This window comes from Thalassophryne amazonica, chromosome 9 (assembly GCF_902500255.1).
Source record: "Thalassophryne amazonica chromosome 9, fThaAma1.1, whole genome shotgun sequence".
Taxonomy (NCBI): Eukaryota; Metazoa; Chordata; class Actinopteri; order Batrachoidiformes; family Batrachoididae; genus Thalassophryne; species Thalassophryne amazonica.
The window spans coordinates 48,957,611-48,985,216 of record NC_047111.1 but is presented as its reverse complement, the minus strand read 5'-3'; the positions used below and the strand labels follow the sequence as shown (position 1 = coordinate 48,985,216).

General features: G+C 42.6%; 1 protein-coding gene across 1 annotated transcript in view; it reads right to left on the bottom strand.

Annotated features, from left to right (window-relative positions):
- The window catches only part of gabra6b (gamma-aminobutyric acid type A receptor subunit alpha6b), a 139,934-nt gene that overhangs the window by 17,011 nt on the left and 95,317 nt on the right, over positions 1-27,606 (bottom strand). Inside the window, exon 9 of the mRNA XM_034178008.1 lies at positions 13,515-13,771. Within this exon, the coding sequence (XP_034033899.1) occupies positions 13,515-13,771 (257 nt within the window). The remainder of the gene's footprint in view (positions 1-13,514; positions 13,772-27,606) is intronic.

Sequence of the window (27,606 nt, the reverse complement as noted above, 5' to 3'; positions counted from 1 at the left end):
TGTAAATGCATGTATCTGCCACATCCAGGTGATACCGTTGTGTTGTCCTTGCTGGCAGTGAGGCACATGCATGTTGGATCATGCTGGGGAAAAAGTGCCAAATAAGCACAGAGTGGTCCTTGATGTTGAGGTGATGGTAGAGGTTAAAGCAGTGGGTTTGATACAGATGATCCTGGATTCAAATCCATGTTAGCAAAATCCCTAAGGGTCCTTGGGCAATGTCCTTAAACCACCCCAAGTTGCTCCCTGTGTGCAGTTTCATGGTAGCAGGCTGACATCAGTGTGTGTGTGTGTGTGTGTGTGTGTGTGTGTGTGTGTGTGTGTGTGTGTGTGTGTGTGTGTGTGTGTGTGAGAGAGAATATGAGGCATGTTGATACATGAATCTGCTGCAAATCGTGAATTATCTGCAAACAGTTAATGAAAATGTTTGCAAACCGTGAACATCCGTGAATTAATGAAATTCTTCTGGGGATGGGCACAGGGCCCCCAGAATGACATACACACAGCCGGGGGGTGAGGCCCTCTGTATCCTTAATGGGTCAGTGGGGCTGTGGGAGGGAAACCTGGAAGTCTGCAGGTGGGCGAGAAGCGGGCGAGGGTTAGCCGATGATGGCACACTTTGATTGGACATAAAGTGTGGGTTTTCCTGGATGAATGAAATTCCTCCAGAGAGGGGCCATTCTGACATGTGCCCGAACGGAGATGAGCACCTCTGTGTCCCTGAGGGGTTAGACGAGCTGTGGAAGGGAAAGCTGGAAGTCTTGTGGGGGAGCAACAGTGCACTGTGACCGTACAAAGTGTCGATTTTCCCCTAAGGTGTTCCTGTAGGAAAGCAAAATCTAAGACCACGAATTATGAATATGTGCGAAACATAAGACAAATCATGACATATTTTTTAAGTATTTACCTTTTGCAATTCATGGTTTGCAGATAATTTCTGATTTGCAGCAGATGAGATGAGATTTATTGTCATTGTCATTATACGAGTGCAACAACAACGAAATTACATTTACACTCCAATTTTCAACAGCTAACTCAGACAGAAAATGAATCATCTGCTACAAAATAATAATTTTATATATGCAGCGTCAACCAGCAGAACAAAGCACAGCGTCCAGCTGGGAACATAGCAGGTGGGATAGTCACAACGATGTGCGTGCAAGTGCGCGGATCAAAGTCGTGCAAGTGTCAGGGCACCTTAAGTCTTCCCATCTGCAGAAGATCATTTCACCACCTGCCGCATTTCAACCCCCGGGCTTCAGCCACTCAATCACCAGATCGTTTGTGTTGCGGTGTCGCAGACCTAACACTCCCCCCCTAAAAATTGGTTCGCTCTGCCTCCAGAGCTCAGCAGCTCATCTGATACAGACTCTCTTCATCCAAAGCAATCAAAGGGATTAATGTGATTATTAACCATCAGATGACAAGGTAAAACCTCTTAAATCATTCTAAAGTCAGTATTAAGCAGAAAATGGGCTGTTTTAAGCAGAAACAAGGCGATAATCGGTGACGCTTTGAAGTGACGGTGGCACAGTGAATGCAGCAGCTAGCAGCTCGTGTAGCTGCGGTGCTCTGATGGCTTCCTCTGTCTATTATGATGAAATAATGTTGAATTTATGTGGAAATGGTTGTTGTACAAAAGCTTCAGATATCTGTCCCTGTCGCTGAGTGCAGTGATAATCAGTGAACTGTGGCTGATGACGCATGCACAGTGAAGGCAGGGCGGACCAAGTTTTAGGTGGGACCATTCGGTATGTGACACCAGGATGGTGTTCGAATTCTCGGTTGCTCTCCAGTGAGTGTATCGTGGGAAGCTGTATCTTGTGACTGATTGTGTTTTCATTATGTCCAGGACCATTTCCCATGTGATTGCATGTCTCCTTCCCCTCCACACTCCTCCAAGTCATTTACACATAGCTTCAGGCTGATTTCTGTTCCAGCTCCGACCCTCCACCTTACCGACACACAGCTCTGCCTCTTGGACAATCACCTGCTCACCCGCCGTGCCTCACACTCAGATCCATTCCTTCACTTTAAGAAGCCTGCTGTCAGTTCATCAATCACAGCTGGAAGTGTTTCCTCTCCTTTTGTTGCTGAAGATTCAGTAAACTGTTCCTCTTCAGCGAACAGTGACGTGTATGTGATCTGCTTTTCACTTCACTTACTGACTAACAATTTGTAACAATTTACAAATCTTACCTAGAAGTTCTACAATGCACACCACAAAATTGTTCTTATCTACTTGCATATACACATACATTGGTGTTTGTTTTCTTGCCTTTACTTATACACAGATACATGGAGATGAACAGTACTGCTACTTTGCTTCGATACCATGAATAGCAAACAGCAGCGGCTGCCAGCATCATCTGGTGGCCTCACGTCACAATTATAACTCAACATTTCAGCCTGTGGCCACTTTTCAACTTTGCTGGCATGAGCAGAAAAGCCATACGAAAAATAATTAGAGCTAAATATATAACAGCTTTGTGTGGCTGCTGAAAAATATATGAGCTCTTGGGCTACCAAACACACAGCCACAAATAGGAGAAAAACACCATGCAGACATACACAAAGATCACACATAAACAATATTGCCTGGTCTATAAAAAATAAATAAAAAATGGAGAATGTTGCAGATACACAGGACCTGGTTTACTGAATGGTTTGAGTGTGTAAAAAAGAGCGCAAACACCGTTCCACTTGCAAATACACCTACATGCTGAGTTACTAACAGTGCACAATGAGGATTGCATCTGCAACATAGCACATATTATATAACAGCTGAGTGGATCCTTGTCATTTGATTGGTGCTTTGTATGTCACATGACATGGATTATTTGTCCCATTTGTGTTGCGTTCTATTTAGAATGCAATTTGATTCCATTCAGCGTGCAAATTTGGCTCCATGCATTTGCGAAATCTGCCCACGAGTGCAGGCAGCATTTAGCTAAACATACAGAGTTTGTTTTGCTGATGGACGATGATTTGGAGGAGCTAATTGACAATGCTAATTCTCCAAACACACATACACAAAACAAATCCACTGCACTGTAAGCAGGCTTGGGGAGTAACGGAATACATGTAACGGCGTTATGTAATTAGGATACAAAAAAGGTAACTGTATTCCGCTACAGTTACAGAAAAAAAGATGTATTCAGATTACAGGTATATTTAGTAAAAATGGGGATTAGTTTGCAGGATTACAATTTTAATGCATTTTATGATATTATCTGTATATAATATATATTTTTTTTCTTTGAAACAAAAACGTCCCTTCATGGAAAGTGACATGATGTCTCCTAACCGGGCAAAATATTGATGAAGTACCCGGATGTTAATGCATTTTCAATGGAGATCTGCGACTGAACACACTCAGAAAAATGCTCGCAAAATACGTGTTAAAATACCATTTTGACCTGAATATCGAGCCAGTAAAATTAAATTGCATTAAATTATGTCAGGAAAGTATTAAACTTACTCTGACACTCACACATTCTCAAATATTAGTGTTGAAAGTTACACAGATCTGCGCTGTTCAAGCTGCTGAGCTGCAGCTAAAACCATTACAATACATTTATAGATATTATATTTGTACACAATTATCCTTTATTGATCGAGTTTCATTCATGAAGTCACTGGTGTGGGTCCACATCTCTATGTGTGGGTGTGACTGTGAGCAGCACAGCGCAGGTCATTATAATCTTATTATTTTAAGGTGCAAATAAAAAAAAAAAAATCCCCAGTCTTGTTGAACAATTTTACTCACTAACGACAAGTATTTTAACTAGACATTGGTCTAGCAGTGGAAAATATCAACTAGACATAAGTGAAGAGTTAATGGTCCGTGTCATCGGGCGACACAGGTACGACAGGAGACATACAGCTGTTTATCATCCAAATATCACCGACAAAGTGACAAGAATAACCAAAACCACTTACTTATGGAAGGAAATATTGTCTCCCTTGTTCCTCCATTTGTGGCTTTGCCAACATGCGCAGCTTTCCGGCATATTCCACCTGTTTCGTGAACTTCTATGCACGCAAATCACTAACTTGCCCGGAATTAAAATGGCGACCACGCCTCCTTACTGACAGTATTTACTTAATGGTTTTCATTATGCTGTTCTTATTTTGAAAGTTCAATAAGTGGACTGATATGTTAAACATGGTGCGAATGCCATGTGAAAGACTAAAGTAAGTTAATTTTATGTTTACTGAACAAGTAGTAGACTTTTTTTTGTTTTGTATATTGTTCTGCAAGCCACTTTTAAATACAAATTCATCTGCACACGCCTGAGTTTTCATTATCCTTCATTTGTTTGGCATTTTTTGTTGAAAATTTAGCAGGTGAACACTGGGTGTGTTTAAAACAATATTGTGGTGCTCTTAATTCATAATGTGAAGTAAAACAGAGCATGCCATGTAAAAGAAACAGTTTTATTTTTGCTGAATAAACTGTACTCTGTGGTCAAGACTATTTCTATTTAGTTTCTTTTGTCTGTATTAGCATATCTGATATTGGAGTAATCCAGAAGTGATTGAAAGTAATCAAATTACATTACTTTAATATTATGGTACTTGGATTACGTTACTGACTACATTTTTCAACAGGTAACTAGTAACTGTATCGGAATACATTTTTAAAGTAACCCTCCCAACCCTGACTGTAAGCCATCTGGAGGCATTAAGAGCTGTTAGGATGAAGTTAGAATGAAAAGCTGCACTAATTTCTGATGTGACTTTTTTTATTATTATTATTGGACTCCTATTTAAAGTTTGTGTTGGATTGTTGATTGTTGATGTCAGAGTAGCAGTGACTATATTTACATGCATAACCGGAATATTAGCAATAACCCAGTTGCGCACGGCCATGTAAACACTCGCAAAAACCTGAATATGCTCATATTCCGGTTTTTAAAAACCCACATATGACCCCTGGGTTACTCTTTTTCTAACCCGAATATCAGGTCATATAAACGCGCATCGGGATATCCCCATAGAAAGGAACATTATTTTGTGTTCTGCGCATGTCCTATCCGCAAGGAATCTTGGTCTTTTGAGTACGGCAACTACTTGTATGCGGTGCGGGCAACCCACCGAACACCATAAGCAGAGGTAAACAAGATATCCACACGTGGCCTGGACAACACCACACTTTTGGAGCGAGGAGGAAACCAAGTACTTCATTAGTATCATTCGTGAAAGACACGACTATAATGTCTTTTAATGATGGTAGAAAGTACCGAGATAGCGACATTTACGAGGGTAGGCTGAAAAGTTCTAAGGCTCACCAAGAAGGAGAAATGCCATTTCAATAAAACTTGGGATGCATTAAGTTCAACTCTTCTGATGACTAACTGTGTTTTTTCTTCTAGGTTGTGAGGTAGTTTGTGGTTCATAGCCAAGTTTGAAAGTTTGTGGTAGAGGGAAACGGCAAAAATGGACAAAATCTGGCATCGTGGTGTGATTAAGTACCTGCATAAGAAGGGATTAAAGCCCAAGGGCATTCATGCAGATATGGTTGCTACATTAGGGGATGAAGCTCCCTCCAAATCTACAGTGCAGAAGTGGGCAGCTGAATTTATGTTGTGTGTTGGGGGTTTGGCTGGATTTTTGGTACTGCCTTTTCTTTTTGTTTGCTCCCCAGGTGGTTAGTGGCTCTACTCTGAGTATAATGTGTTGAGCTGAAGCGTCCCTCACCCTCATCAAGCCAACTTCCTGCAAAGGACTTCCAGCTGAAGTGAATATCCTGATGATTAAGCTTACATGCAAATCCACAGGACTCTCAGCTGAAGTGAATATTCTGATGAAACTCTGCATTTAAGCCATGAATGCTCAGGGCAGAATTGCCGGAGACTCGACCTTGTGACGACCGTATGTTTATCATTATGACGCTGAGGACCACTCCAGGTTTGACACACCGTGTCTGTTAAGGAGGATGGGTGAGGGTCATGATCCATCAGCACACTTCAGAGGTAACTGTGGCTTTGAATGACTTTTAGTAATTAACAACAGTAATTTGGCATTTTCCCATGCAGCTCTATTTGAACTGTTGTAACAATTGTTTGATTAGCTCCTCACCGCCGTGGCATGTGGATTGTTGGTCCTTCTCCTGCTGTGAGGAGCAGCCCCTTTAATTTAAGCCTGAAATTAAGCCTGAGTGTGTTTGCTGATGGTGTGCACCTCTGAGTAGCATTTTGTGTAAAATAGTGTGTGGCCTTACCTCACCTTCTCGTCCTTCACAGGCTCAGTTCTTGTCACGACCACCTGGGGGGTGTCGGCGGGGTTCCTGAGTCCAGAACTGCCAGGGCTCCGGTCCGTTTGGCGCTGTTGAGAGCGTGCCGTCCTCCACCTTGCCAGGCCGCTAAAATTATGTTGTTTTATTGCACTGGGGATAATAAATCTGTTTTTCTGGAACCTCTCTCTATTCTTTTAATGCTGGGTCCTGTCAGACGCTGGTTCGGTTCCTCTAACCCGTGTCCAAACACATAACAGTAGTCTCCGGCCAGCCAGTATGGACCCAGCGGCAGAGGCAGTTCAGTTCCAAGAAAAGGTCCAAAAACACTTGGAGACAATCTGGGAGCAGTTGCAGATCCTCTCAACCCAGATAAAACAAGCAGATGCTCGTATTACGGAGCTCGCTGCGCAAGCCACTCCATGTCCTGTTGCTCTAGCTGCGGCACCACCGGTACCGGTGCAGGCAACTCCGTCTTCAAGGGATTCGGCTCCTAAACCAGTTATTTGTCATCCGGAGCCATATGCAGGAAATGTTGAAACCTGCGCTCCATTTTTGATGCAATGTTCTCTGGTTTTGCTCGGTGACCGTCTTCTTTCTCTTCTGAAAGTAGCCGTGTCTCGTATGTGACAAATTTGCTTTGAGGTGATGCTTTGGCTTGGGTCACTCCTTTGTGGAGCAATAAGTCATCTCTGCTTGAATCCTTCAAGGATTTTTCCCGGGAATTCCGATTGGTTTTCGACCATCCATTAAAAACAAACACCGTTACTCAACGGTTGCTGAATCTCAGACATGAGAGGTGGAGTGCGGCGGATTATTCCGTTGACTTCCGTATCTTTTCTGCACAGTCTGGTTGGAACGCCGCAGCATTAAGGGGGGTGTTTGTTGAGGGTCTAAATGACTCCCTTAAAGATGAACTACCAGTCCGAGACGAGCCAAAGGATTTAGATGAACTGATATCTTTGGTTATCCGTCTAGATGATCGGATGAAGGAGCGTGGGAGCGAGAGAGGGCAGACGTCTGAACGGGCCTTGCAATCTCGGGGTTTTCCCCGACACAGACCAGTACCGTCTCTTCTTCGCTCCACTGAGACTCCTCCGACTGGGACTCTAGCTCCCCCAGTGGAGGAGCCAATGCAGCTCGGTAGGGTTGAGACATCCATATTGCCCCGGTCAAAGGGGCGTCGGGAACATAAGTGACGTAGCTCCAAGTGTTAAGAAAAACATATGGTTTAATTAGAAATGACAGACCACTAGTTTTTTACTATTGGTCTGTTTTTATTTTCTTGTTGAATAATGTCATTAGGGGGTTTGCAATATGTTTTTTGTGGGTGATAGCATTTCCAGCGGTCCTGGTGGAGTGGACAGACAGGCAGACTGGAACTCGGTTGGACTCAGGTGATTATATGTTTTATTGTTTGTTAGTCCTTCTTTTTCTGTTAGTCCCACCCCCCAGGGTTTGATTGTAAATGTCCTCTGGGGGATGATGAAGGAGCAGAGGGAATGTACTTTAGCTGATAGCTGGTTGACAGCCGGAGCGGTGGCGTCGATCTGAGCCGTATGCCATTTCTGCTGTTCCACCCATCCCGTTAGACTGTTAAGTATAGTCATAGTGGTGACACTGGACGTATTTCCGGTTTTCCTCTGCACTTGGGGTGGGATTGGGTTAGTTTTTCCTGTTTTCTCCCTCAGAGTCAGTTGTTTTGTGTCGTTCACCAAGACGTTAGCTGACGACTGGCTCTGGGGGTTTTCCAGGGTCGCTCGGGGTTCTTGGGGGGGCAACAGGGTTTCCGTTTGTTTTTATTTGCCCCCACGGTTGTTTGTGTATGTCCACTGGGGGCTTGGGGTTTTTGTGTTATTTTTCCTCCCAAGTTCCACCTTCAGGGTTTGATGGTACTGTCCTCTGGGGGGAACCGACTGTGGGGCCAACTAGCCATGTGTGGCCGGGGCTGGGTTGCTTGGTCATGGGGGTGTCTCCTGAGGTTTGATGGGACGGTCCTCTGGGAGGCACTAAAGCTCCCGTATATGACTTTGGATCACAGAAGGACCTCGGCTATGGTTATTACTCCTGGAGCTGGCGATGATGTCCTTTGGGGGGTGTTGGGCTCTACATGTTGTCTGCGGGGGTGTTACATTGTTTTTCTTTTATGGAGATTGTGTTTGAATTGTGTTGATGGGGCTCTGTTGGGTTTTTGGGATTGTATTTTTTCTTTTTCTCCCCTGGATTTCATGAGACGGTCCCCTGGGGGGGGGTGTTTGTTTTTTGTTTTATTTTATCCCCCTGTTTGCACCCCTGGGGTTTGATTGTGGATTCCTCTGGGGGGGTGTGTTGGGTTTTTTTTGTTTGCTTTGTGTTTTATGTTGGACTGTATTGTGGGACTCTTGGGGTGTTTGGGCCTGTTTTTGTTTTGCTGCCAGCCGACCTTCCGGTCACGTTGCCTTGTCCCCTCGCTGCCCTGTCCTGTTTCCTGCTGTGGATCCTGCGGTGTCGCACCACCTGTTTCTTGCCGTGGACCCTGGGGGGGGGGGGGGGGTGCCGTTCTCTGGACAGGTCTGTGTGGTCGCCGGGAGGCTTCCCATTGAAGGGGGGTACTGTTGTGTGTTGGGGGGTTTGGCTGGATTTTTGGTACTGCCTTTTCTTTTTGTTTGCTCCCCAGGTGGTTAGTGGCTCTACTCTGAGTATAATGTGTTGAGCTGAAGCGTCCCTCACCCTCATCAAGCCAACTTCCTGCAAAGGACTTCCAGCTGAAGTGAATATCCTGATGATTAAGCTCACGTGCAAATCCACAGGACTCTCAGCTGAAGTTGATATTCTGATGAAACTCTGCATTTAAGCCATGAATGCTCAGGGCAGAATTGCCGGAGACTCGACCTTGTGACGACCGTATGTTTATCATTATGACGCTGAGGACTGCTCCAGGTTTGACACACCATGTCTGTTAAGGAAGATGGGTGAGGGTCATGATCCATCAGCACACTTCAGAGGTAACTGTGGCTTTGAATGACTTTTAGTAATTAACAACAGCAATTTGGCGTTTTCCCACGCAGCTCTATTTGAACTGTTGTAACAATTGTTTGATTAGCTCCTCACCGCCGTGGCATGTGGATTGTTGGTCCTTCTCCTGCTGTGAGGAGCTGCCCCTTTAATTTAAGCCTGAAATTAAGCCTGAATGTGTTTGCTGATGGTGTGCATCTCTGAGTAGCATTTTGTGTAAAATAGTGTGTAAAATAGTGTGGACTTACCTCACCTTCTCGTCCTTCATGGGCTCAGTTCTTGTCATGACCACCTGGGGGGTGTCGGCGGGGTTCCTGAGTCCAGAACTGCCGGGGCTCCGGTCCGTTTGGCGCTGTTGAGAGCGCGCTGTCCTCCACCTCGCCAGGCCGCTAAAATTATGTTGTTTTATTGCACTGGGGATAATAAATCTGTTTTCTGGAACCTCTCTCTGTTCTTTTAATGCTGGGTCCTGTCAGACTCTGGTTCGGTTCCTCTAACCCGCATCCAAACACGTAACAATTTAAGAGGGGCAGAGAGAGCCTTGAAGAAGACCCAAGGTCTGGGCGGCCTGCAACAGCCACAACCCAGAAAAACATTGACCTTGTTCATGAAATGGTGATGGACGACAGATGATCGACAATTTATCAGCTAGCAGATGCTGTGGGAATATCCCATGAGATAATTGAACACATTCTGCATGAAGAACTTGGAATGTCAAAGGTGTCAGCTCGGTGGGTGCCACGTCTTCTGATGCCTGATCAGAAAAGCACCAGGCTAGTCATGTTGAAGGCAAACTTGGTGCAATCTGAAGAGGATCCAGCCAATTACATGGAACGTTTTCTTACCCAGGATGAGTGTTGGGTTCACCACTTTGAACCAGAGACAAAAAAAACAATCAATGCAGTGGAAACACCCAAGGTCACCACCTCCAAAGAAGGCCAAGGTCATTTCGTCTGCTGGGAAGGTCATGGTTTCAGTTTTCTGGGATGCTAAGGGCATTGTGTTCGTGGACTATCTTGAAAAGGGACAAACCATAAATGGACAGTACTATTCTAACCTACTGAGACAGTTACACAAGGCTATCAAAAAGAAGCGACCAGGAAAGTTGACGAAAGGGGTGCTGTTCCATCAAGACAATGCCCCAGCTCACAAGTCAACAGTGGCCATGGCCACTATCCACGAGTGTGGATTCCAACTGGTAGATCACCCACCATACTCCCCTGACTTGGCACCCTCAGACTTTCATCTGTTCCCAAACCTGAAAAAACTTGGCTGGGAAGCACTATTGGAGCAATGATGAAGTGATGGCTGCCGTTGAGGACTATTTTGACTCTCAAGATGAAAGCTTCTATGCCAAGGGAATTGAAGCACTCAAGCACCGCTGGAAGAAGTGTGTGGAGTTACAGAGAGACTATGTAGAAAAATAACCCAGAATTTGTTCAGTTCAACAACTGCATCATAGTCAGCCTTAGAACTTTTCAGCCTACCCTCATACAAGAAGGTGGCTGAAAATTTACACGGAGCAGGATTTGCACGAACGCCAGACCAAATCAAGCACTGGTGGAAGATGTGCGTCGCTGTTTAGATGGGGATATTCCAAATGATACCAATGACCATGTATACAGGAGTAACTCCGTCTGCTTAAGCATGTAAACGGGTTATTTCTAATGATTCAGAAACCAGAATATTGACCTTATCCCGAATATTAACGGCATGTAAACGTAGCCAATGATGCACCAAAGCTGGACAAATTACTGATGTGACTTTGAGCTGGAGTGAGGAGGTACACAAAGTCTTTTTCTTTTTTGGAAGTACACAAAGTCAGTACAGTGATGCACCAAAATGTAAGTCCCTTTTTCTGTTGCTTATAAATTAATATAATATCAAATGACAAAGCTCTATTTTAGCTGTTACATAAAACAAATAATGAATGTTTTACATTCTTTTGCCTTGTTGAATGGTTTGTTCCAGCTTTCACCTCATGAAATATTTGTACCATTGAACTCAAACATTCATTATTGGTTTACTATCAACTGAACATGTTTGCCTTCACAAATGCAATTTGGGGCTGTCCACACAGGAGCACAAAATTGTTGAAGGAAACATGCAAATAGGTGATGTTTGCGCATGCAACATCAAGGTCAAAAGGAAATCAGAACACAAAACAAAAATCATATCACCCACGGGATTCGAACCTGCGCCTTCCAAAAGCTGTGATTGCAACCAGAAACAGCTGAACACTACCTTATATCAGGAAGCACATGGACGTATTAAAAAAATAAAAACAATGCACCATATAAAAGCATTACATTGTATTAAATCCCTCTCATCAAGCGGGCAATACAAATATGAGCTGTCTGTTCCTCTGCAGATAACCTATGGTCAGTGACTTACAGTCATGAAATCACATGAATGAGAAGCAGTTCGCTCATCTCATTCATGTCTACATCTGCTGGTGTGTGTCCTGCCGGCCCGAAGGTGTCTTGTGGATGGCGTGCCACAGGACACCACGTCATGTGGAACAGAGCTCAAGTGGGTGACGTGACAGTCAGATCGCCTGCTGCGTGTTATGTTCTGACGGTCCATTTCAACCTGGGGGCAACCTGTCCATGTGCGTGCTGTGTGCTCGCTTGCTGCAGCCCGTCACCACAGTGATATATGTTTTATTGTTTTCCACTTGATGACAGCAAACAGACACACGCGCGTCACAGTGGGCAGTTCCATGACCATCCAAACACAATGCTGTCCAGCTGGGATATCCAGAATGACAGATCTCCATGGCTGGTTCTGTCATAGCCACACCTCCTGTCAGTTCAGCGCACACACCAGAGCCACACTCGTGGGGCAGACTGTTCCCATGCCAAGAGTATGAATAGACACACAATTCCTAAGTGCCATGCGAGCGGTGTTAGATGGGCTCACACAGCGCACACGGGTCCACGCGTCGGGACGCAGCCGGCGCGGTGCGGCGGCACAGGAAAAACACCTCCGTGTTGAAAACCATTTGTAAAATCCAGGCGGCTTTTGATGGCTGTCAGTGGAGTGAGTATATGAGAAATTGTTTAACAGCTGGACATGTTCCAACTTGTCCTTAAGGCTTCCAACAGAGGTGTTTTTCCTGTGGCGGAGCGTCGCGGCGGCTGTGAGCCGACGCTGCAATCCGCCCGCACGTCTTTCATTAAAAAAATCTCCTTTAACAGTGGAATATCCGGATAAAATGCTGAAACCGATTTCTTCTGAAACGTCTCTGTTCTCTCACAACGTCCTGGAACAATAGAGCCTGAAATGTGCAGGTTTTCAGCTTGAAACAGGCTGACGACGGCGCCTGGGAGTGCTGCACGACGTCTCGCTCCGTGGGAAGTCCTTAAAGCAACAGTATCACCTCAAAATCTCTCATCAGCCGTTAAAATTTTCACCGAAAACCAGCTTAATTTTTCGAACCGTGTCCACTTTGATGTGTCTCACAGGTTTAGAAAAAATTTTGATCAAACAAAGCGCCAGTCTCTCGGCAACTTCTCAGACAAAGGAATTCCGACAAAGGGCTGGACGACTCCTCCCACAAGGAGTGCTCACAGGCGAATGACGTCACCGACAGGCGTGGAAAAACTCACGCATGCACACGAGGGTTCAAGCATGTCTGATGTAAAAACATAGGAATGAAATCCATATAGTTTTTGAAAAAAATAAAAAGGACCTATACTTTATGGACAGCCCTCGTATTTTATATATATATATATATATATATATATATATGTGTGTCACTCATTACTAACATCGCTGTACCTTTGCTGAAATTTGACAGCTCCTCAACAATATGAACACATTTTGTTTTTGTTTTTTTTTTTGTGTGTGGTTTTTTTGGGCTGGTTTGTGTTTCTTTGCCCCACCTTCGTGTTATGTGTGAAGGGGCCATTTGTGATAAACAACTGGATAGAAATGACAAAATGCCTATTTACATTTTGTCACCTGTGTACTGCCACTATCAGGTATTGTGCCCAGCTGCTAATACTGTTAATATTATGCCAAAAGGGAACAATTTATGTAGGCCAATTTTCATTAAAAAAAAGAGTTTGGTATATGTATTGATAAACAGAATATAATGTGGCTGCAGGAACTTTTTCTTTGTACATTCTGACTTTCTTTAAACTCCACTGTCAAAACATATATTCATTGATTCATCAGTACAATAACATTATTGTTTGTATGACAAACTCTATACAGCATTAAAAATACAACACAGCACATGCTGGAAGCATTTCTAATAACCATGCCATCTGTTTACCTGGACATCTCCATGGTGTCCTTGGTTAGATAGACAATCCAATAGACCAGGTTAAAGGCGCCAAACGAAAGGGGAAACAGGATGCGGGAGTATTTGTCAATGATGCTGGTGCCAGTCAGGACTTTGTTGGCAGGTACAGCTGAACCCTGCTGCAGGAAGGCATTGGGATTGACAGGTGGGTTGGGAAATGTTTTGGCTGGCCGGTCAAACAGCAGGGCAGAGTTCATCCTCTTCTTCAGTGCACTGCTGGGATCCACCTTGAAGAGGCATAAAGTAAATCAGAATCAGATTTATTGCCAAGTACAGTAGTGTTCAGAATAATAGTAGTGCTATGTGACTAAAAAGATTAATCCAGGTTTTGAGAATATTTCTTATTGTTGCATGGGAAACAAGGTACCAGTAGATTCAGTAGATTCTCACAAATCCAACAAGACCAAGCATTCATGATATGCACACTCTTAAGGCTATGAAACTGGGCTATTAGTAAAAAAAAAAAAAAAAGTAGAAAAGGGGGTGTTCACAATAATAGTAGCATCTGCTATTGACGCTACAAATTCAAAACTATTATGTTCAAACTGCTTTTTTAGCAATCCTGTGAATCACTAAACTAGTATTTAGTTGTATAACCACAGTTACATGATTTCTTCACATCTGCGAGGCATAAATTTTGTTGGTTTGGAACCAAGATTTTGCTAGTTTACTAGTGTGCTTGGGGTCATTGTCTTGTTGAAACACCCATTTCCAGGGCATGTCCTCTTCAGCATAAGGCAACATGACCTCTTCAAGTATTTTGACATACCCAAACTGATCCATGATACCTGGTATGCGATATATAGGCCCAACACCATAGTAGGAGAAACATGCCCATATCATGATGCTTGCACCACCATGCTTCACTGTCTTCACTGTGAACTGTGGCTTGAATTCAGAGTTTGGGGTTCGTCTCACAAACTGTCTGCGGCCCTTGGACCCAAGAAGAACAATTTTACTCTCATCAGTCCACAAAATATTCCTCCATTTCTCTTTAGGCCAGTTGATGTGTTCTTTGGCAAATTGTAACCTCTTCTGCACATGTTTTTTTATTTAACAGAGGGACTTTGCGGGGGATTCTTGCAAATAAATTAGCTTCACACAGGGTTCTTCTAACTGTCACAGCACTTACAGGTAACTCCAGACTGTCTTTGATCATCCTGGAGCTGATCAATGGGTGAGCCTTTGCCATTCTGGTTATTCTTCTATCCATTTTGATGGTTATTTTCCATTTTATTCCACGCGTCAGGCTTTCAAAGAGAAAAGCATGTTCAACAGGTGTTGGCTTCATCCTCAAATAGGGGACACCTGATTCACACCTGTTTGTTCCACAAAACTGACGAACTCACTGACTGAATGCCACTCTACTATTATTGTGGACACCCCCTTTTCTACTTTTTTTAACTAATAGCCCAATTTCATAGCCTTAAGAGTGTGCATATCATGGATGCTTGGTCTTGTTGGATTTGTGAGAATCTACTGGTACCTTGTTTCCCATGTAACAATAAGAAATATACTCAATATCTGGATTAATCTTTTTAGTCACATAGCACTCCTATTATTCTGAACACTACTGTAAGTTCTCACATACAAGGAATTTGATCTGGTACCACTGGTGCATAAACAACAATAAAATCAAAAAAGAATAAAAAATACTTCTGTAAGAAGTAAAGGAGTCAAATAGACAAATGGGAAAAACTAAGTTTATTGTCAAGTATATTTTGTGAAATGGTGGAATGGGGCTGTGCAGGCATGCAGATAAACAGTACAGGGATGATCAGTCTGTACTGGGGGAGGCAGGGTAGATGGGGGTCTCTGGTATTATTTAAAAGCCTAGCTGTGGACGGAAAGAAGCTGTTTTTGTGTCTTGACATTTTAGTCCTAATTGACCTCAGCCATCTGCTAGAGGAGAGGGTAACAAAAAATTGGTGTCCTGGGTGAGAGGGATCAGCCACTATCTTCCTTGGAGGTGTACAGGTCCTGAAGGAATGGCAGGTTGAAGTCGATCACTTGCAGTCAATCACCTCAACAAAGATGAGAGACTCCAAAAAGAAGTTGACATTAAAAGTAGGGATGCACTGACACCACTTTTTTCCAGACTGAGTACAAGAATGAGTGCATACATTTGGGTACTCAATACCACATACTGATTGGAATACTTAATGATAATTACAGTTTTATGATGAATTTGAAAATGTTTTATTCATCAGTTGTTCCTAACGTTTTGACTGTAACTGCTACCAATATCATTAGCTTTGTTTTTATTTACAAACATTTCACTTAAATCACGTCACTTTTTGACTACAACAAATTGTCCTTTAACAATAACCATATGTTTCTGAACAAACACGACACTGCGAGATATCTCACTTAAATATAACCTGTAGACTTCAGCACTACAAAATATAAAACACCATACCAGAAACATAACTGAAATTGTCCATCACTAACTTTAGGGCCCCTTCACACATAGTGCATTGGAGCACAGTGCATAGTGCAAATATTGCGCCAATGGGCAGGCCTGCACGATGCCGGTGCGACGGTTTTAACATTTTATATTATTGTTTTCTTTGTGGATCATGGAATAATTTCATCGCGTTCAGACAGAAAAGCCCATTGCATTCAACTTCTAGCGCAAAAGTGCGGCTTGTGTATGGGAGAGGAAGCTCCAAACGCAGCACCCCAGACAGGTTGACATCACGCTGCTGTAAGATGGTGTCGGGTGTCATAGTATCGTAGTGTTATTATTACAAGTGTGAGTAAATGAATATGGGGTCGGTCCAATACTGATACTGGAATTGGGATCGGTTCATCCCTAATTAAAAGGGAATAATGTATTATGTAATTCAATATGGTGCAAAAAATCACTAGATTTGATGCTCTATGATTGTCAGCATCATTGTCTAAAATTAATATACTGTAGATGTGGACAACAAGTGTGTACAGACTCTGCACTAACTGTTGCCTTCTAATATGAAACTAATCATTTGACATGGATGCACATGTGTAAACCATCCAACACGTGCCGGTGTTCAACAGGTCTTTTTCATGCAGTAGTACATATTTTTTTCTGAAACACAGGTGTTGCAAATGTTTTGAAATCTTCCTGAATAGTGATTTGCCAACACTAATTTGCAGTACTGAAGAAAAGCTTTGATGTCATCTCTAGACAGACAGACATTATATCCATTATTCCTCTCATTTTGCACCATATTTAGGATATGCACTCTGAAACAATGTTTCAAAATGTTGTGTGGCAAAAGTTTTGAATCACTGCAGAGCAGTGTTCTGAGTTAGCCATCACTAAATCTGTATCGTTTCAGCCACGTCTTAAAGATTCTTTAATTCCAGTTTTACCTTTCCTTTGCTTGGCATAATATATACAGTATGTGCCCCAATATTATTCCACAGTTGTATATAATTCTTGTTTTACATTTTACTTGGTCCACATTTTATTTTATTTAGTTGTACATATACCTTGAATAATTTATTGTTAAATTTTATTATCTTTTATTTGGCTAACAATTACTTGCACCTCGGAAAAGCACCTTTTGGAGTTGCACTCAAATCTCGTTGCAGTGCAAATTACACTGACAATAAAGGAGATTCTGATTCATAGTAGGCTTCAAGTTTCTCCTTACTGTTCCTAGCCTAAATTGTTAGCTGAAGGTCAGATATGAGATATTAAAAAAACAGGTTGCTTTTTCAGTTGATAAACTTCTTCAGCATTACCAGCCATAATGAGTTCATCCTCATCATGAGCTCTTTCTTAATTTGGCAAGATATAAGAAAATGTATACTTTTTTGGAGTTACTGTATACATATTCTACAGCTTCCTCCAGCTTATCTACAATAAAAGGAGCAGCACGGTGGCTTAGTGGTTAGCACTGTTGCCTCACAGCAAGAAGGTTTGCTTCCCACCTGGTCCTTTCTGTGTGGAGTTTGCATCTTCACCCTGTGTTTGTGTGGGTTCTAACCAGGTGCTCCGACGTCCTCCAACTTCCAAAAGTATGCAGATTCTGGGAATTTGACCATAGGTGTGTGTGTGAGAGTGTGAATGTGTTTGTCTGCCTGCATGTGGCCCTATGACACCCTGGCATCCTGTCCAGGGTGTACCCTGCCTCTTGCCATACAGCTGCTGGGATAGGCTACACATTCTAGCAGAGATAGATATGCTCATTCACACACTCACTCATCTAAATTTTTTTTAAAGGAGAAAATTTTCGTCTCAATATAAGCTACACTGCATCCAGAAAGTATTCACAGTGCTTCACTTTTTCCATATTTTATTATGTTACAGCCATATTCCAAATTGAAAGAAATTCATTTTTTCCTCAACATTCTACATACAATACCCCATAATGACAGTGTGATTTTTTTTTTTTTTTTTGCAAAGTATTAAATAAATAAGAAATCACATGCACATAGATATTCACAGCCTTTGTCATGAAGCTCAAAAATTGAGCTCAGGTGCATCCTTTTTTTCACTGATCATCCTTGAGATGTTTCTACAGTTGAATTGGAGCCAACTTAATTGGACATGATTTGGAAAGGCACACACCTGTCTACATTTAAAAAGGTCCCACAGTTGACAGTGCATGTCAGAGCACAGATCAAGCATGAAGTCAAAGGAGTTGTCTGTAGACCTCTGAGACAGGATTGTCTTGAGGCACAAATCTGGAGAAGGGTACATAAATATTTTTGCTGCTTGAATGGTCCCAGTGAGCAGAGTGGCCTTGACCATCTGTAAATGGAAGACGTTGGGATCCACCAGGACTCTATTAGAGCTGGCTGCCCATCTAAACTTAAGCAATCTAGGGAGGAGGACCTTAGTCAGGGACATGACCAAGAACCTGATGGTCACTTTGTCAGACCTCCAGCATTTCATTGTGGAGAGAGGAAAACCTTCCTGAAGGACAATCATCTCTGCAGCAATCCTCCAATCAGGCCTGTGTGGTTGAGTGGCCAGAAGACACTCATTCGTAAAAAGCACATGGCAGCCCGCCGGGAGTTTGCCAAAAGGCATCTGAAGGGCTCAGACCATGGAAACAAAATTCTCTGGCCTGATGAGACACAGATTGAACTCTTTGGTGTGAATGCCAGGCATCATCCCTACAGTGAAGCATGGTGGTGGCAGCATCATGCTGTGGGGATGTTTTCTAGCAGCAGGAACTGGGAGACTAGTCAGGATTGAGAGAAAGATGAATGCAGCAATGTACAGAGACATCCTGGATGAAAACCTGCTCCAGAGCGCCCTTGACCTCAGACTGGGGTGACGGTTCATCTTTCAGCAGGACAATGACCCTAAGCACACAGCCAAGATATCGAAGAAGTGGCTTCAGAACAACTCTGAAAGTCCTTGAGTGGCCCAGCCAGATCCCAGACCTGAATCTGATTGAAAATCTCTGGAGAGATCTGAAAATGGCTGTGCACCAACACTCCCCATCCAACCTGATGGAACTTGAGAGGTGCTGCAAAGAGGAAAGGATAAAACTGCACAAAGACAGGTACACCAAGCTTGTGAAAAAGTGAAATGCTGTGAATACTTTCCGGGTGCACTTGTAAATTACACGTCCTGGATGAAAGGAATGTGATTGCTGAGAAGCTGACACATCTTGATTCAAGCTAATTAAATTAATCTTATGACAAGCAAGGTATCTAGCTAATATCAGGAATGGCAAAATGTTAACTAAAGTCAGAGAAGGCAACAGAAGACAGCAAAAGCAAAAAAAGTTGAGACATTTTCAGGAGTGATGTCACTCACTCTCAGAAAAAATACACCAAAATTATGTCAATCAAAAAAAAAAAGTCATAAGCAAATAGAATGGTCAAAAGATTTTTTAAAGTACACAACCTGAAGGTGTTTTATCCTGTTTAAAGTCGAATAAAGTGTCAAGCTCAAAGCTTGATGATGTCAGATGTTTTTGAGCTTAGTCCTTAGACTGCAATGGAAAATACAAAAAAAAGACAAAAATCCCAAATATTACAAGCCAAAAGTAAAGAGAAATTAGATTATTATTATTATTAGTAGGAGTTGTAATGAATCTGACTTTGATTAATACCAAATAATGTACATTAATGTCTTCTCAGCCAAAACCTGAGGTGGTCAACTGAGGAAAAAGCTGGTGTTCGCTTCTGACTTGGAATTTCTGGTTCCAACTGGAGATATCTCTTGAAACACTCCCATGTGACTTCACTCCTGGCCCCCCTCATAATTAGTCTTTCTCCAAACGGGATGTCTGGAAAACTCCCTCCACCTGCACTCTCCAGGGTTTCTAATTTACAGCTTTTCAAAGGGTTCCTTGAAACTGTTATTGGTGAAATTGCAGCCAATGTGAATTATAAGACATCTTAATTGTTTCATGTCAAGCCCAGAAGCTTCCCAGACCAGCCAAGAAAGATCTCCCTTTCACTTCAAAGGGTGGGGGGGACCTTTGTTTCAGTGCAAGAAATAATTTTATCTGGATATCAAAGTTCTGTTTTTGTTGTGTGTTAATCACGTAAAATGATTTGTATATATTTCATTTAATCTGATGTTTCCTGTATAATATGGTGTATTGTATGTTAAATGTGATTCTTGAATTATGAATCTTTTTGATGGTGAATATTCTGTTTTTAATCAATCAATGGTTTGTTATGGTGTATGTATACTTAATAATCCTACGTATATTTAGTTAAAAGAAACTTAATAATAAATGTTTGGCAATATATTTAATGTCTTTCAGTATCTGAAATTCCTCTGACTCTCTCTCTCGTGTAAATTTTCTGACTTAGTGAAATTCCACACCAAGGGGTGTGGTTTTAGTGACATAGAGTCCACTTAAAAGTTACAGAACAGAGTCCTCCTCACTTCTCTTCTCATCTTCTCTTCTGCCCGCTGCAAGTGTTTAATTTTCTTTTGTGGCTAACAAGGCGGCCTAGCCTCATGTAGCTAAGCTACCACATTCTTGATTCATGATTTTTGATAACAGTTTACCAGCCTGATAACTCTTTTTAAGACTTGTCAAATTTTCCACTTTTATAGGATAACTTCCTAGTGGAGCTTTTCAGAATAAGAGCAAATTTCAGAAAGCATCTTTTTCTCCTTTGCTGTAACGTTACGTTGCTCTCAAAACCTTAACTTTTCTAAATTCATAAAGACTTTTAATCCGGTTCCACAAAATTTTGGAAGCGACCAAGAAATCCTTTGAGAACAAATACACTCAAGAAAAATATAAACGCAACACTTTTGGTTTTGCTCCCATTTTGTATGAGATGAACTCAAAGATCTAAAACTTTTTCCACATAGACAATATCACCATTTCCCTCAAATATTGTTCATAAACCAGTCTAAATCTGTGATAGTGAGCACTTATCCTTTGCTGAAATAATCCATCCCACCTCACAGGTGTGCCATATCAAGATGCTGATTAGACATCATTATTAGTGCACAGGTGTGCCTTAGACTGCCCACAATAAAAGGCCACTCTGAAAGGTGCAGTTTTATCACACAGCACAATGCCACAGATGTCGCAAGATTTGAGGGAGCGTGCAATTGGCATGCTGACAGCAGGAATGTCAACCAGAGCTGTTGCTCGTGTATTGAATGTTCATTTCTCTACCATAAGCCGTCTCCAAAGGCGTTTCAGAGAATTTGGCAGTATATCCAACCAGCCTCACAACCGCAGACCACTTGTAGCCACACCAGCCCAGGACCTCCACATCCAGCATGTTCACCTCCAAGATCGTCTCAGACCAGCCACTCAGACAGCTGCTGAAACAGTCGGTTTGCATAACCAAAGAATTTCTGCACAAACTGTCAGAAACCGTCTCAGGGAAGCTCATCTGCATACTCGTCGTCCTCATCAGGGTCTCGACCTGACTCCAGTTCGTTGTCGTAACCGACTTGAGTGGGCAAATGCTCACATTCGCTGGCGTTTGGCACGTTGGAGAGGTGTTCTCTTCGGGATAAATCCCAGTTCACACTGTCCAGGGCAGATGGCAGACAGCGTGTGTGCCGTCGTGTGGGTGAGCGGTTTTCTGATGTCAATGTTGTGGATCGAGTGGCCCATGGTGGCGGTGGGGTTATGGTATGGGAAGGCATCTGTTATGGATGAAGAACACAGGTGCATTTTATTGATGGCATTTTGAATGCACAGAGATACCGTGACAAGATCCTGAGGCCCATTGTTGTGCCATACATCCAAGAACATCACTTCATGTTGCAGCAGGATAATGCACGGCCCCATGTTGCATCAGGATCTGTACACAATTCTTGGAAGCTGAAAATGTCCCAGTTCTTGCATGGCCGGCATACTCACCAGACATGTCACCCATTGAGCATGTTTGGGATGCTCTGGACCGGCATATACGACAGCATGTACCAGTTCATGCCAGTATCCAGCAACTTCACACAGCCATTGAAGAGGAGTGGACCAACATTCCACAGGCCACAATTGACAACCTGATCAACTCTATGCGAAGGAGATGTGTTGCACTGCATGAGGCAAATGGTGGTCACACCAGATACTGACTGGTATCCCCCCCACCCCAGTAAAACAAAACTGCACCTTTCAGAGTGGCCTTTTATTGTGGGCAGTCTAAGGCACACCTGTGCACTAATCATGGTGTCTAATCAGCATCTTGATATGGCACACCTGTGAGGTGGGATGGATTATCTCAGCAAAGGAGAAGTGCTCACTATCACAGATTTAGACTGGTTTGTGAACAATATTTGAGGGAAATGATGATATTGTGTATGTGGAAAAAGTTTTAGATCTTTGAGTTCATCTCATACAAAATGGGAGCAAAACCAAAAGTGTTGCGTTTATATTTTTGTTGAGTGTACTTTCACTTCTTCGGTCAAGCAGCAGCCCGTCATGCTAACCAAATCCATTTGACACTGAAGCCTTGGGATCAAGGCACAATTTAGAACTAGAAATTGGGGGAGACAAAGTGCGAGGCCTGCAGGGCCGAGCCTATAGCCCGGGAGTCTGGGGGCCTAAAGCTTCCAGTTTCTAGATAAGCTCAGATGCATTCTGAGCATCCAGAACAGTAATTATAATGTTTTGAGAAGACCATAAAGTAGACACCATTTGACTTATACAATTTGAAACTGTGAATTTAAGTACTTTATTCTGAGAATAGCCAGCACTGATTTTATTAACATCCTGGTGTAAATAAGGTATCACCACATGTGTAGAACTCAAAAAGAATAATAGGTTGAGTTTTCATTAAAAAACAACTGCAATGTGGTAAAATGTATTCATAAATATGAAAGAACATGCTCTTAATAATTATTAACTATCACATACTGTATTTTTTTCAAGATTTGTTTTTGCATAAGTTTGAAAAAACAACAGATCATAAGTTTAGGATAAATTACTTATCATGAATTTAATTTTCGAAGTGGCACTAATGACAACACTCATACTGAACATAATTTCGCTTGCATAGACTGATTTTGGAGATCAAGCAATAATTGTAGATGGGCTTTCTGAGGTCCCAGATAGCTTTTCTGATTTCCTTTCCTAACTTTCAGAATTTAGTAAATTAGCATATGGTCCTTTGATACTTATGTGTAGACACTAGTCCCTAGAGGCAACTATTTTTGGTTTCAAATCTGGGCAAATGCAGTCCCAGAAAATTCTGAATGTGACAAACAAGAAACAGGTGATCTAAACAAGTCAATGCTGCTAAAAATACAAACTTGCAGAAACAAAGATACTATTCTGACATGGTTTTGCACATAAGACTGACATGGTTTGCACATAAGGCTGGCATAGCATGTTTCAAGTACACACATATATGTCAGAAGGTGGGGGAGCATACCATATTCTGTTCCCCCTGGTTGAAAAGGTAGGGGGGGGCATGTCCCCCCTATCCCCCACCAAATTGCGCCCATGCTTGGGATCACCAGGGAAAATCAGCGGTTCAATCCCAGACCCAGGCAAGCTCAGGCCACAAGACCCACCACAAAAAAGGAGCCGAACCACTCCATCATCGACAGATGAAATCTGTTCATCCCACATCTTCAACAGTCAGCTAAGTACCTGTAAAAGGTTCCGACAAGGGTTTTGTTGTCAATGGATGCCAAGTGGCTTTAAACATATTCATTTAATAATAATTGTTTTCAAAATTCATCACTAAATTTAAATAAAATTTATTTACTTGATTTCTTAAGCTTGATTTCAATGTCTCATGAGTAACAAATGTGTCCATAATAAAACAATTTAATCATTGCCCATATCCTCAAAATGCCAGTAAACTATTCATTTTTCTTGTATATTTGTAAATAAAACCTCAAGATCCACACTATACCTTTACCACTGGCAATATTAAGTACCTAGGCATAAACATCTCTTCTAAATTAGGAGAGCTGACCCATTTGAACATCCCCACCTCCCCCCGTCCCATGGTTTCCCTGGCACCTACGGCAGATCTGGGGTTGGGCTGGGGGCTCGGTGGTTGTTGGGCATGTGTTCCGGTGCCGTCGAGCCGCTCCCCTCTTGGTTTGCTGTGCTGCCCGGTGGCTCTGGGGGCTGCCTTTCCTGACCCCCGTGCCCTTCCGCTGGCCTTTTTCTCCTGGCTCCCCCAGGGCCCTGCATCCTGGACCCACTTCCATTGGTGCTTGCGGCCGGCCGCATGGCTTCTGACGTGCCGGAGTGGTCCATGTCGTATGGTAAGGTTCTGTACTCTTGTCTTGGCCCAACACACCAGCCACAGTAGTGATCGGATATTTAGCTGTGATCTGGGTCTCTGTGTGTGGATGGTCGCGTGTTTTTGGCCATCACCACAATTCGATTTTTGGGTGTGCTTAAGGGGATTAACACTACGGTGTTCTAGATTAGGGATGGATGCTCACTAATTTGACAACAGACTGTTGCTGTCACTGTTCATGTGTGGTTGTTTGTCATGGTATGATGTATGGTTGGGGCCCCGTCTCCTCGGTGTCTCATGTCACCGTTATTGTCTTCACCACTTGTCTCTCGTTCTTGTCTGTCTTTGTGTTGTTTTGGTGCTCGGCCCTTCCTGATAGAAGTTGTCGGCTGGCTTTGAGTAGGATGTTGTAGGCTGATCAGGAAGGGCGGATGGGGTCTCACACACACCACATTCACTTATGCACTACATACCTTCTGTCTTGCAAGAATAAATTGCATATATTGGTATTAATGTACATAAATGGTTCTGCCAGTGTGGCATTTACCATTACCTGGCCTCTACTGGTGGTTGGCTCTCACTGCGGTATTGTATCACTTCTTGTTCCGGAGCACAGCGGTGTTTTGCTGTATCTGTTAGCTGTTTAATCTGTGCAGTTAGACTGATCTAGTTAACTAGATAACAATTTGTTTCCCAGTGTAATCTTCACGTGCCTTAACTAAAGCACTCCCTCTGCTGAATCACCTCTAAATTATTTACACATTATTCACTTTGTGTGTTTTTAGGAATCCGCTAGCTTAGCACAGCTACAAGCTCTTAGCCGATTTAGCATGGTGGCTTCTCCTATCTCTCCTGCACTTTTCTGCTCTGGGTGTGAAATGTTTAGTTATTCCTCGGCCTCCTTTAGCAGTAATGGTACTTGTAATAAGTGTAGCTTATTCGTAGCTTTGGAGGCCAGGCTGGGCGAATTGGAGACTCGGCTCCGCACCATGGAAAATTCTACAGCTAGCCAGGCCCCTGTAGTCGGTGCGGACCAAGGTAGCTTAGTCACCGTTAGTTCCCTTCCAGCAGATCCCGAGCAGCCGGGAAAGCCGGCCGACTGGGTGACTGTGAGGAGGAAGCGTAGCCCTAAACAGAAGCCCCGTGTACACCGCCAACCCGTTCACATTTCTAACCGTTTTTTCCCCACTCAGTGACACAACAGCCGAGGATCAAAACTCTGGTTATTGGCGACTCTGTTTTGAGAAATGTGAAGTTAGCGACACCAGCAACCATAGTCAATTGTCTTCCGGGGGCCAGAGCAGGCGACATTGAAGGAAATTTGAAACTGCTGGCTAAGGCTAAGCATAAATTTGGTAAGATTGTAATTCACGTTGGCAGGAATGACACCCGGTTACGCCAATCGGAGGTCACTAAAATTAACATTGAATCGGTGTGTAACTTTGCAAAAACAATGTCGGACTCTGTAGTTTTCTCTGGGCCCCTCACCAATCGGACCGGGAGTGACATGTTTAGCCGCATGTTCTCCTTGAATTGCTGGTTGTCTGAGTGGTGTCCAAAAAATGAGGTGGGCTTCATAGATAATTGGCAAAGCTTCTGGGGAAAACCTGGTCTTGTTAGGAGAGACAGCATCCATCCCACTTTGGATGGAGCAGCTCTCATTTCTAGAAATCTGGCCAATTTTCTTAAATCCTCCAAACCGTGACTATCCAGGGTTGGGACCAGGAAGCAGAGTTGTAGTCTTATACATCTCTCTGCAGCTTCTCTCCCCCTGCCATCCCCTCATTACCCCATCCCCGTAGAGATGGTGCCTACTCCCAGACCACCAATAACCAGTAAAAATCTATTTAAGCATAAAAATTCAAAAAGAAAAAATAATATAGCACCTTCAACTGCACCACAGACTAAAACAGTTAAATGTGGTCTATTAAACATTAGTTCTCTCTTCTCTAAGTCCCTGTTAGTAAATGATATAATAATTGATCAACATATTTATTTATTCTGCCTTACAGAAACCTGGTTACAGCAGGATGAATATGTTAGTTTAAATGAGTCAACACCCCCGAGTCACACTAACTGCCAGAATGCTCGTAGCACGGGCCGAGGCGGAGGATTAGCAGCAATCTTCCATTCCAGCTTATTAATTAATCAAAAACCCAGACAGAGCTTTAATTCATTTGAAAGCTTGACTCTTAGTCTTGTCCATCCAAACTGGAAGTCCCAAAAACCAGTTTTATTTGTTATTATCTATCGTCCACCTGGTCGATACTGTGAGTTTCTCTGTGAATTTTCAGACCTTTTGTCTGACTTAGTGCTTAGCTCAGATAAGATAATTATAGTGGGCGATTTTAACATCCACACAGATGCTGAGAATGACAGCCTCAACACTGCATTTAATCTATTATTAGACTCAATTGGCTTTGCTCAAAATGTAAAGGAGTCCACCCACCACTTTAATCATATCTTAGATCTTGTTCTGACTTATGGTATGGAAATTGAAGACTTAACAGTATTCCCTGAAAACTCCCTTCTGTCTGATCATTTCTTAATAACATTTACATTTACTCTGATGGACTACCCAGCAGTGGGGAATAAGTTTCATTACACTAGAAGTCTTTCAGAAAGCACTGTAACTAGGTTTAAGGATATGATTCCTTCTTTATGTTCTCTAATGCCATATACCAACACAGTGCAGAGTAGCTACCTAAACTCTGTAAGTGACATAGAGTATCTCGTCAGTAGTTTTACATCCTCATTGAAGACAACTTTGGATGCTGTAGCTCCTCTGAAAAAGAGAGCTTTAAATCAGAAGTGCCTGACTCCGTGGTATAACTCACAAACTTGCAGCTTAAAGCAGATAACCCGTAAGTTGGAGAGGAAATGGCGTCTCACTAATTTAGAAGATCTTCACTTAGCCTGGAAAAAGAGTATGTTGCTCTATAAAAAAGCCCTTCGTAAAGCTAGGACATCTTACTACTCATCACTAATTGAAGAAAATAAGAACAACCCCAGGTTTCTTTTCAGCACTGTAGCCAGGCTGACAAAGAGTCAGAGCTCTATTGAGCTGAGTATTCCTTTAACTTTAACTAGTAATGACTTCATGACTTTCTTTGCTAATAAAATTTTAACTATTAGAGAAAAAATTACTCATAACCATCCCAAAGACGTATCATTATCTTTGGCTGCTTTCAGTGATGCCGGTATTTGGTTAGACTCTTTCTCTCCGATTGTTCTGTCTGAGTTATTTTCATTAGTTACTTCCTCCAAACCATCAACATGTCTATTAGACCCCATTCCTACCAGGCTGCTCAAGGAAGCCCTACCATTAATTAATGCTTCGATCTTAAATATGATCAATCTATCTTTATTAGTTGGCTATGTACCACAGGCTTTTAAGGTGGCAGTAATTAAACCATTACTTAAA